At 40.3% G+C, this 11,901-nt stretch overlaps 3 protein-coding genes across 3 annotated transcripts; 2 read left to right on the top strand and 1 right to left on the bottom strand.

Annotated features, from left to right (window-relative positions):
- Positions 1-89: 89 nt before the first annotated feature.
- Positions 90-1,456, bottom strand: LOC105180862 (alpha-crystallin A chain). Its single transcript, XM_025307726.1, is given in 4 exon segments — positions 90-175; positions 178-332; positions 977-1,091; positions 1,094-1,456. Coding segments are annotated over 4 exon segments (576 nt in total). The 5' UTR covers positions 1,331-1,456; the 3' UTR covers positions 90-106.
- A 1,794-nt stretch (positions 1,457-3,250) lies between these two features.
- Positions 3,251-4,721, top strand: LOC105180829 (protein lethal(2)essential for life). Its single transcript, XM_011137125.3, has one exon. It carries the CDS (start codon positions 3,465-3,467, stop codon positions 4,155-4,157), a length of 693 nt encoding a protein of 230 aa, XP_011135427.1. The 5' UTR covers positions 3,251-3,464; the 3' UTR covers positions 4,158-4,721.
- Positions 4,722-7,303: 2,582 nt separating this feature from the next.
- Positions 7,304-8,445, top strand: LOC105180830 (protein lethal(2)essential for life). Its single transcript, XM_011137126.2, has one exon. It carries the CDS (start codon positions 7,559-7,561, stop codon positions 8,150-8,152), a length of 594 nt encoding a protein of 197 aa, XP_011135428.1. The 5' UTR covers positions 7,304-7,558; the 3' UTR covers positions 8,153-8,445.
- The last annotated feature ends 3,456 nt before the right edge of the window (positions 8,446-11,901 follow it).

Raw genomic sequence — 11,901 nt, 5'->3', positions numbered from 1 at the left:
GTAATTTCCTACTCAACAATATAACTGTTATATAACAGGTGTGTTATAACAGATGTGTTATGTAACAGTTATATTGTTGAGTAGGAAATTACAACTAACATGCACGTTACATGTAATATTGTGTTTGCTGGGTAGTATATTCGACGTTAATGATCCTCTCTTTCTTGTCATCTTGTCAGCTTCCGGCCTTTTCGGCACTATGATTGTTAGAAAGCCGTTCGATGAGAGGGTATTCGTTGCCTTTTTCAGATCGCATTGTTGCGGAACCATGTACTTTCTTACGAAATGTCTGGAAATCGTTCCGTGCTCGTCCTTCTTTTTTTCATGTTTTTCTACGAAATATAGCACGTTGCGTTTGTAACATACGTATACACGTACGGAAAATGTTATGTTTTACACGATATAAAACACATTTCTCTTTTTTCCCTGTTCTATCCGATGATATATCATCGTTCGAGTAATATTCAAATTCGAATTTATTCAATGAGATGAATGTTGTGAGACGATAAAGGATATTGATAAAGAAACTGAAACATGCATTTAAACGAGCGTTTTCAGTACGACCGATTAAATGTCCAGGCCGAAGGAGTGAATGAACCAAGCTTTAGTTGCATCAGTCGATTATTCCGTCATCGTACTAAAAAATGCACAATTGTAGTTAGACTAGGAAAACTGTCCGTTACATTATGAAATTTTTAAATATTTATACATCTTCTTTACGTTTTTAACGTTGAGAAATATTTTATATTTTCTTAATCTACTTAAATTCCTCTCAAAGTATTTTGTCCGTCATTGCCACTAATGATGCAATTCACGCTTGAAATGATAGTGTATTGTGATTTGATAATACGATATGTGATAATTTTCAAATTTCAAAAAAAAAAAAAAAAAAAAAAAAAAATGTTAATATTTCAAATTTCAACCGTTAATATCTTTATATTAATTAGGTTTATTTTTCTCAATTCCTTCCTCATACCTTCGACGATAACGAAATTGTCCATCAATCTGATACTGATTTCGTCAGGTTTAAACTCCTGCATGTCTAACCTAATCTGGAAATTATTCTTTTTGTTCTTCACGATGGACCAATCGTACTCTCGTACTCTTGCAGAAACTCGCTCCACGATCGAGAGAAATTCTCCAGCTATCTCTCGAACTTGCTATCCTGTCCAAACCTGTCAAACGTCGAACAAGCCTTGAACAAATGATCAGGATGTAGATTTATCGTGATTCGGTGGTCCGGCTGAAACGACCAGCGATGTGATTGTTCCAGAGTTTTCCATCAGGAGGAAAATAATTTTGGAAATAGCAATCCTCTGTATCTGCTCATTCCGTCGATTAAAGTTCACGCCAAACCGTTCAAGTACGACGCGTGTGAAGCAAATTTACGGTAGATCGTCTACGCTGCGATAATCAAATCAACCCCGACGATAGTCGCTTCTCTACTGATCGCGTCCGAGAGTTCCGATTTCTTTAAGCAGTGTTGGGGTGTTGGAGGCATTTATTCCCACAGACCACGGAACCTCCTACGCAAGCGTCAATTACGTCACAGTTACGTCACATATAAATTTTGATAGACTTGTGCTTAGATATATAATAGGGCGCTCTTGCGGCGAAATCAATGTAGTAATGTAGGATTATATAGAAAAACAAAAGAGAAAAAGTAGAAAAGATTCGGGTTCCACAAAAATTTCAAAAATTGCATTTAGGCGCGAGTAAAAAATTTGGAAAATTATCATTTGGAATGACAACACATAGTGATTTCAATTTGTGAAACGAAAGTATAAAATGACAGCAAGATAGACTAATTTGTAATTTGTAGCGAGAATACACGTAGCAAAAATAAGATTGGAATAAAACGGTGATTCATCTTATTAAATTGACCTCATTAAAAAATGTTGAAATTTTAATGACAACTGTACTGACGCACACGCATACATTTACACGCGCTCTTTATGAATCATCATTAACTCGACTGCACCTGACAGAACGGCTGAAACATATTGTGTGTTAGGGACAATATTTGTATTGTCGTGTACATACACGTTTCGTGAGAGACATGAAATTCCGTTACGACAATAAATTGCGCAGTCTATACAGATAAGAATATTCCGAACCGAACCGTATTGCTTTTTTATTTTTTTTCGTCTGAATGTGTTAACAGCGTTCTCCAAATATGATTGATTATTTCTTATTCTGTGCATTTTATAAAATTATATGAGACTTTCTTTTAGCATCGAACTTTAATATTTACATCGCACATCTTTGCAAGAGAATATCGCAACATATTCACATTCAACATACATATTTTCAATGTCCGCTTGTAAAACCGCAAATTAATATTTCCAAAACGAGCGACGTGTAACATTGTCGGCAATGCAATATTTCGATACACATCATCCAACAGCATTTATTTTGGGATAGCGTTGTACAAGAGACGGCCTGAAATTGCGGTATCATATTATAAAATGAATAGCTTCGTATCATATGTTATAATTATATTCTGATAATTTTCTGCCGTCATGTCTGTGCATCAGGTCCACGTCATTATAACTTGTCTTACTAATAAACAGCGTTAGGTTGCGTCATACAGGTGCCATTCCGTTTTGTCAGCGTTAACGTGGCCTTGTCTATTTTAGATGCATTACGATCGCCGAAACGTTCGATTTCGAATCTTTTTTCTTAAATTCTCAAACACAGACAGATCTCTCTCTCTCTCTCTCTCTCTCTCTCTCTCTCTCTCTCTCTCTCTCTCTCTCTCTCTCTTTCTCTCTCTCTCTCTCTCTTTCTCTCTCAAGAAGGTTAGTAAAGTTGCGTCTTTAGCAAGTGCGACATTGTGCGGATATACATAACATTGTATCGCAGCTCAACCGAATCGTTAATTTCTTTGAAAAGTTTCCGAGAGAAAGAATTGAAATGTGTCAACACACCGAAGTTTGGATCAGTAGTTATCGATATAAACATAAGAATAGGACAGTCGCCAGGATGCCAGCGGCTTCCTCGGCCATTGATCTTCGTTTAGCATTGAACGTTGATCAGACCGGTAGAGGGTTGCGTAGATTGGCGGAGATTCGTTTTAGTTGCAGCTGCAACTTCCATCCGCGGTAAGTTGTCGAAGTCATCATGTAGAGTACCACGTAGCAAACCGTATAATCGTGCTCCCCACCATGACGAAATCGGTCCGACATAAATAGCGGCCGCGACGACCCTCGCAGCAGTTGTAAAAACTACGTCCTGAATGAGTGTAACGAGAGGCATCGTTGCTTTTCATCCGCTTGCATCAGCAAGACAATAGCTCCGGAAAGAAACTAATTACTTTTCGAAGTGAGAAGACAAACACACGCACATACACAGAGAGAGAGAGAGAGAGAGAGAGAGAGAGAGAGAGAGAGAGAGAGAGAGAGAGAGAGAGAGAGAGAGAGAGAGAGAGAGAGAGAGAAAGAGAGAGAGAAAGAGAAAGAATCATGTATTTGCTGCCGTTGCTGTTGTCGGCCTGGTGGACCGATTTCGATCGTCCTCATCGTATGATGGATCAGAATCTCGCACTCGCAGGCTTTAACCCTGACGAGTCCATCCTATCGCGTCCTCTCGATCGCTATTACCCGAGCTTGCGAGATCAAACGATTTTGGACCTTTACTATCGCCCTTGGATGGATGTGATGCGTCGCAAGAACGGCGCCGCTATGATGGGTATTGCCTCTGACAATGATAACTTCAAAGTCATCATCGACGTGCGGCAATTCAAGCCAGAAGAGGTTAACGTCAAGGTAGTGGGTCGTTGTATCGTCGTTGAAGCCAAGCACGAGGAGAAGCGAGATGAACACGGCAGCATCTCTCGTCAATTTTTGAGAAAGTACCTGTTGCCGGATCGAGCGGACCTCGACCAAGTGTCTTCGAGCATATCCTTGGATGGTATATTGATCATCACGGCGCCGCTGAAGAAAGAATCTGAGGAGCCGAAGGAGAGGGTGATTAAGATTCAGCAGACTGGCCGGCCGGCTCTTCGTGGTGGCGGCACCGTGGACGAAGATCGCAGCAGCACCACCACCGAGTCTAGCGCGACGACCAGAATTGAGAAGGACAACATCGAGGACAACGAGATCCGGGAGGAATTGACAACGCAGGGCCAGGAGAAGGGTGCGAAGCCCGAGAAGTAGCGGATTCAATTATGAGTAATCATGCGATGCGCGTAGAGATGCGCGTTGCATTCATACTTTATTGTCACTCATGCGGTACAGAGGCTGACACAATAGCTTTCCCAACGTTTACTCTGTAAGCGTTGCAACGATTTTCAATGATGCATTTTTTCTTTTTTCTTTTTTTTCTTTTAGGCACGCATGCGCGTGCACACGATTGAAAATTGTAGTCGATATATGTTAGGGCTCATGTTTCGCCCAACTCTGTATAACATTTAATTATTCCATCGTCGCTGACTGATGACTATGTTCTTGTGGTGACGGAATCTCCTCGCGTATCTCGTGAATTATGCAAATTTTATCCTCAAAACGTCGAGCAATATTATATTTCCGTCGCGAGATCATTGTTCGCGTTTGATACGTTCAGATAACTGGATCTATACACACGTGAACGAGAAATTTGCAATCGATACTTTAACAAATTATATCGCATCTTCGCACTGATTGAATTTAATGACTGGTTGTATTTCTTATGATTGTACGAATTTTTGTACGAATGTTTAAATAAAAAGTCTTATTTCCAAACGTTATATTATTATTTTCTTTCAGAAAGAATCGCAAGATGAGTTTCATATCGGTTCGATAATCTGATGTCGTTAATCAATTGAGTTTCGTACATTTACGTGTAAGGTGTTTGTCGTAAAGTTTAATTTTTCCCACATTTATACAATTTATTTCTGAACACTTGAAGCAATAATAAAAGTATTGTACACACACACACACACACATACACACAAACACATTTAATTTGGTTTTTGAATTGGGACTGCATGCATCATAGAATTGTTTACGTTTCGCGAATACGTTTCTAGTTCACTTTTTCAGGGAGAGGAACAATTTGAAACTTTTCATATATAGTTCAAATCTTTTACGGTTTTTTTTCCTACTGCGCATAACCCTTGTGAACGACAGTTTTATCGGTGAATTTTCTTTAAGAAGATACTACTATATAGTTCTATATATAGCTCACATAAATTGACGTAAAAAGAGTCTCATTGCGCAGTATATAAGTCTTTATTACAAAACGAGAAGCTCGGATAAAAATGAAAAAGAGATATTATTTTTTACATTCTAGAAAAATTAGGATTACTTGATTATTGAATTTAATGAGATTGTACTATTCCCCTTACCTCCTCCCTCCACTTTCAGTCTTTTCTCTATATCTCACTCTGTAATATTGACTTGTGTAATAATTGCTATATATTCTGCGTCTGTGAAATCAGCTTACTCGTTGGCGGCAATTTGGAACCTCTGAGAGGGATTGTTCATGTTGGACGAAAATAGAACATACATAACGCGGTCCTTACCTTTAAATTCATTACGTTCTATAAATATCTATAAATCGTTCCGCCAAGATTGAGATTGCTTGCCGTGTGTAGCTGCTAAAAAAAAGAATGTATAATTTGCAAGGTATTTGCGTAAAACGAAATTAATTTCCGAAATATGTGAACTCCGTGAAAAGATCCTGAAGCTCAAGACGAGGGGAAGACGAATGAAAAAGAACAATGGATTTAATTTAGCAAATTTTCAGGAAGCTTTTAAGAAATTATTTAATCCTATCGACGTAATCTTTCGAGATTTTTCTTATATTCCGTTGTTATTGCCATTATTATTATTATTAATGTTGTTGTTGTTGTTGTTGTTGTTTTTAACATTGTCATTGCCATTGTTGTCGTCGTTGTTGTTGTTATATAGTCACTATTTATTATACAATTGTATTTACATGACTGAGAAGATTTTAGATATTTTTTATTTTTTCGTAAAATATGCAATCGTGCAGCGGTCATAGTGATCTCGGTCATCGTCGATTAGATTGTTTGTGAACGGTTTCTGGATTTTGTGTTACACGCTGTCAGCTCGATACACGTTATCAATCTGCGATGTATTACGCGCCGTAACAGCGCAAGGCACGATACACCTAGATATAACAGTGACTCACTCGATGGAAAAATCCAGAACGCATTGTTGTTGGTGGCGCGCTGGTGTTGCAGGACAGATAATGGCTTTGTTTCTATGCTCATCATTCATATCTGCGTGAAAAAAAAAATGTACGCGAGAAAAGTCGAAACAGTAATCGTTTCTGCCCCATGAAATTTCACTCCTTTTCGCGATTTTGATTCAATAATGTTCCACAATTTCAGATCAGAAGATATTCTCGCTTGGTGAATAAACTCGAAGTAACACGATTAAACATACATATCGAGAATTGCACTCATTTCCAAGCGGCAATATATTTTTCATGAAACTGTTCCATTGTGCTTGTAAACGTTCTAGAACGATGCGGGTTTCGCTATATATTTTGCACTCATAGTTCATACCTGATGCTTGAGAAAATGTACGAATGACGAGTGTCAGGTGTATTAATGCTTTTATATATTATAAAAGGGATAATTATCTTTCCTAACATCTGAAAATGCGCTGGTCGTAGAACGTTCTTCAATCGATTCCAATCGATGCTAATATATTATTAGCCATGTATACTTTTGCCGAATATAACGTAAGTAAATTAATGACGTAATTAATTATTATTCTCAATTTAGATTTTCATTACATATAAATATGTATGTAAACGATCGAAACATCGTTGAACGAAACGGATACCTTAATCTCTCAAACCGACTTTGGGATGGCTTGCTGTGTGTTCTCTCTCGCGGTTTGTTACGTTATTGTATGAGGAATATTATGGCTGTGTGACTTCAGAAGTCCGAAGTAGAATCCTATACTTCCGTAAACACATAGAAAGGGATATTTATTAATATTTATCACGACCTAGCGCATAACGTTAGACAAAGCGTCAAAATCGGTTAAATTAATGCAATCTTGACTCTTGACATGTATTTGATCGGTAACTGTGCAAACGCGTGCGAATAAGAATCGCACGTTCAACTTCTCCTATTACTGGCAAAGGCAAACTACGATATTTTATGAACGTGGAAGACGCATCTCGTAGCATCTCCAGTTTCATTTTTGTATGTGGTCCTTAGCCGAGAAAGAAAGAAGCAGTTGCGAAGCTACAAAGAAAACCACTGGCCGAGTGACGTGCGCTGCGAGTTTGTTCTCGAACGATCGCGAGCGACGCACGCGGCGAACATTCTTGACGTTACTCGATGCTGCGCGACGCTGCGCGCCGCTTCGTCGAATGTTCCGGCTCCGGCGTGATGCGCCCACTGCTCCGTGGCGCCACTACTATAAATACGCGACGCGTGCATCCATCGGCAACACTATACCCAGAGCGATTGTGTGAGAGACGCGCAAATACGAGTTTCGAACGCAAATTCGACTGGACGAGAGAAAGAGAGAGAGAGAGTAAGTGAGTTAATTCGTGAGAAGACTTTTCGTTTGTGAAGAAAGCGATATACATCATGTCTCTGGTGCCGCTGTTGTTCTCCGATTGGTGGGAAGATTTGGAACATCCACACCGGCTGTTTGACCAAAACTTTGGTCTGGGTGTCCATCCGGAACAATTGATAAACCCGAACGTGTTGGAGCGCTTCGTGATGCCGCAACGCGACCGTCGAATGCGATCCTGCCCGTGGGTCTACTATCGACCGTGGGGTGAACTATCGCGCAAGGATGATAGTGGCACGTCCACCGTCAAGGCGAACAAGGACAAGTTCCAGGTGATTCTGGATGTGCAGCAGTTTAATCCGGACGAGATCAATGTTAAGGTCGTGGACAAGTGCGTGGTGGTAGAAGCCAAGCACGAGGAGAAGCAAGACGAGCACGGCTGGATCTCGCGTCAATTTGTGCGCAAGTACCTCATACCGGAGCAGTGCGACATCGATCAGGTGTCGTCGAGCCTGTCGTCGGACGGTGTGCTCAGCATCGTCGCACCGAGGAAGGATACTCCGGAGACACATAACGAACGGTCAATCAAGATTGAGCGAACCGGCAAACCGGCTATCCAAGAGAAGAAGTCGCGAGAGAAGAAGGAGGAACAACCAAAGAAAGCTTAAGAGAGATCGAGCTTAAGAGACAGAGAGAGAGAGAGAGAGAGAGAGGAGGGGAGAGGAGAGGAGAGGAGGGGAGAGGAGAGGAGAGGACAAATTGCAATCGATCGACACTCTACCGTCTTATTCCCCTTTGCGCGTATTTACAGTGTCGCCCCGACTCTCTCCTCTTACGTCGTTTATTGTGATTTGCGTTTTTTTTTACTTTACAAGTTCAAGATACATTTGCCTGTTCGTTTTTCATTTCTTTATGATACAGTGTAACTAATCCTGAATAAAATGTTCGATTGTAGTTAATACGAGTGTCTGTTTTTCTCTGACATTCCCGATCTCTCTCGTTTCGATATATCTATCTTTTCGATGTTTCGAGCTTTACAACGAAATTGCAAAGGTTATAGTAGTAGTGTGAGATAAAGCCGAGTTAGATTAAATAGATAATCGATCAGACACGTAACGTACATACACTTCATAGGCATGCAAACATTCGAAAAGATATTCTAAATGTGGCTTTTCGAACATGCACGCACAGCTTAACTCTTTCTCTTCTGATTAGATATTACGTTGAGAATCAACTTGTGTCATCGAAAGAAAAGATCTCTGGAACTATCTCACATTCGATGTGAATCTTTGTTATACTTACTTACGTAATATGCTCTACCTATATAAGTTTATGTAATATTAGTGTTTTTCTGTCATTTCCCTCTTGTGTACCCTCTTATTTACATCAAGATCGGTCGTTAGTCACATATGTTTACGTATACGTAGAGATAACTTTGATCGAAAATAAACTTTTCTTTCTGTTTACCAGAAGATATATGTTTGCTGCAGCAATACCTTTCACGTTTAATATTTACATCTCGGTTATAGAACGGATTATAGAATGAAATGTAGAGAAGCTGCAAATGAAATGAAGCGAATACAAATTTGCGCGTTTATTCGAAGATAATATAACTGTAGAAATATTGTATTCTACGAACAAATAGCAATATATTGAATCAGTCTCGTTTTCAGTCAGCATTTTAATGCTTAATCAAATAATCAATATGCCCGAGCGCTTGATGAGACGAGCCATGCGCAGGATACAGAAAGAGATGTTTCGTGGTTCCATCATTGTGCGCTAGGTGGCGGTACTACAAGTTGCCGATACAATAACCGCAACATGGTAAACGTGTTACGTGGTAATTTCAGTTGTTCAGGAATTACAGTTTGGAGATATTCTGTATTATCGGCAAGAATTGTAGTAAAGAAGTGTGGAAAAACTAGCGTGTGACCGGTATAATGAGTGACCGATTGAATTTTGGAAGGAAAGTAGAAGAGATTGGTGTGGCTCGTATATACGCACGCACATATCATCAGATATTTGAATATACAGGGTGTTCTATAATTATAACACACGAACTCCATAGGGGCGTAGAGCTAAGTGAGAGGGACGAAAAAGTCCTCTTCCATTTAGCGATATCTTGTATAGTTGTATAGTTGGCGTCAAAGCTCCAAGACGCCATCGCGACAACGCTAACGCGAGACGCGTTATCGCTCAGCTCGCCGCGGAGTGTCTATAGGCCGTGCATAGACATAGGAATATAGGAACAGAGCATAACCCTGTAAGATAGGCGAGGGGAGTTGTGCTGAAATGCGGTGGGGGGGGACGACTGTGCCTAAATTTCATTGGCTACAATAGTGCGCATATTCAGAGCGTGTGATGCAACGACTTGGCTGTCACTGGCAAATAGTAAATGTAACAAAATGATAAGAACTATTTACACTGACAGTATTTTGCAGAGGTTATACATGTGTCTTTTTTTTCATAATTTCACTCACACACAACTTCATACACATCTATGTACGTATCGAATACTTACACACGGCACAATCACCAATTAGATTTGGATACAGTTTACCTCGTCGCATCGTCCCGCAATGGTTATCCCCCCGCAACTCTATGCTCTGTTCTTATATTCCTATGTTTATGAGGCCGTGATGGACGTGACAAATCTTCCAAACTTAACCAAACTTTACACGGTTATTACTAAAAAAAACTACGAGATATCGCTAAATGTGGAAGAGGACTTTTTCCTCCCGCTTAGCTCCTCTACGCCCCCTATGGAGTTGGTGTGTGTTACAGTTATGGGACACCCTGTATAATCCAGGAAATGTAGGCAGTAAAAGCATAAGCTTTTAGTGTGAATTGCATTGTTTTTCTTCCTATAAAATATATGTTGTAGAAGATACAAAAAGACACTAAAAATATATATGATATCATGTCACTTTCACACCCTGAATTCTCAATCCGAAGCAGTAATATAAGAGGTAGTTTCCACACATGCGCACATATTTTCTCACGCATCTGTGAAATAAATCTTGGTCTTCAATCTTCACAGCTACACCTTCCGCACATTCCAATCATAATTTCTCAAATTATTCGTAAAATATATACAAAGAAGGTAAAGAAATAACAGAGATATATGTTATATCAGTTATATCAGCTGATATATTATATTGTTACGTATACAATAAGTCACATACACGTAATATGACTGACGTTTTTAAATATTATATTCGCCAACGTTTCACATAAAGCGTATACAATTTTGCACATACCGATGTCTCTCGATCGTAATTGACTCGAAGATTTCCGTTCCGTTGGCCATGTGAACACAACAGTCCGATCTATAATGGCGCGAAAGAACAAACAATGCCACCTGACGTCGTCGCGGTCATGTGGATGGCGATGTTTATCTCGATGCGACCACCGTCGCTGTCATCATCTTTGTCGCGAACAAAGTAACAAGTTTCGTCGGCGATGTATAGTATGCCGAAATACACATAAGCAGCCATAAGAAGAATCCCTACGTCGGCAGTTGCACGACAATCGGCAATCGGTCGAAAATAATAGGCAGAATACGATGGTGTGAGTGGGCACTTGTCGAGCGCCGAGTCGAGCGTGCAAGGCACAGAGAGACAGCCTGAGGTCAGAGAAAGGGGATAGAGCGTGCTTATCGTGCATCGTCGTCTCTAACTACCTCGCAGAATCTGCCGCCTCTTTCTCCTCTTCTTGTTCCTTCACCCCGACACCGTTCCACCGATCGCGCGTCCCGCTCTCTTCCGTTTTCTCTCTTTTTCTCTCTCTCTCTCTCTCTCTCTCTCTCTCTCTTTTATGGCGTACTTCTTGCTTTCGCTGTACCGAAAGTGCTTCGGCTGACGTTTGCAAAAAAAAGCACGAGGACCTTGTCGGATCTGTCGCAAAACCTACGTGAGCGCTAGGGGTTACACGCTAGCTGAACCCTCCTCCCCTCACCGCCCCTCGTCGTTAATCTTTATATATTATTACAGAGATTATTATTCCAACGTGTGCGATTGACTCGAAGACGATCGAAGCTTTGCTGTCGCGCAATGTACTTTTCTCTGTACGAGACATGTCATTGTTGTTGTTGTTGTTGTTGTTGTTACTATTATATATTATTACTATCATCATCATCGTCATCATTATTAATATTATTTTACCATCATTACGACACGATTTGTGCAATGCAAAATTCCATCTCGTGTTTCAATGTAGTTTCAGTGAGGCCTTCTTTTCCACGAATTTTTTCCACGATCTTGCCATGATTTCGATCTTTCTCGCTGATAGAGACAGAGGGTGGTGCCAGAGCTCTCGGTCCAAGTTTCACCGCCAACGATGCTTCATAGATGATGTCATAGAACTTTTGACGTAATCGCTCCCTTGACCGAGCGATATCCGCCGAGAGCTTTCGCCA

This window comes from Harpegnathos saltator, unplaced genomic scaffold (assembly GCF_003227715.2).
Source record: "Harpegnathos saltator strain DR-91 unplaced genomic scaffold, Hsal_v8.6 scaffold93, whole genome shotgun sequence".
Lineage (NCBI taxonomy): Eukaryota > Metazoa > Arthropoda > Insecta > Hymenoptera > Formicidae > Harpegnathos > Harpegnathos saltator.
Note: the sequence above shows the minus strand (reverse complement) of the source record. Positions and strands in the feature narration are given on the sequence as shown.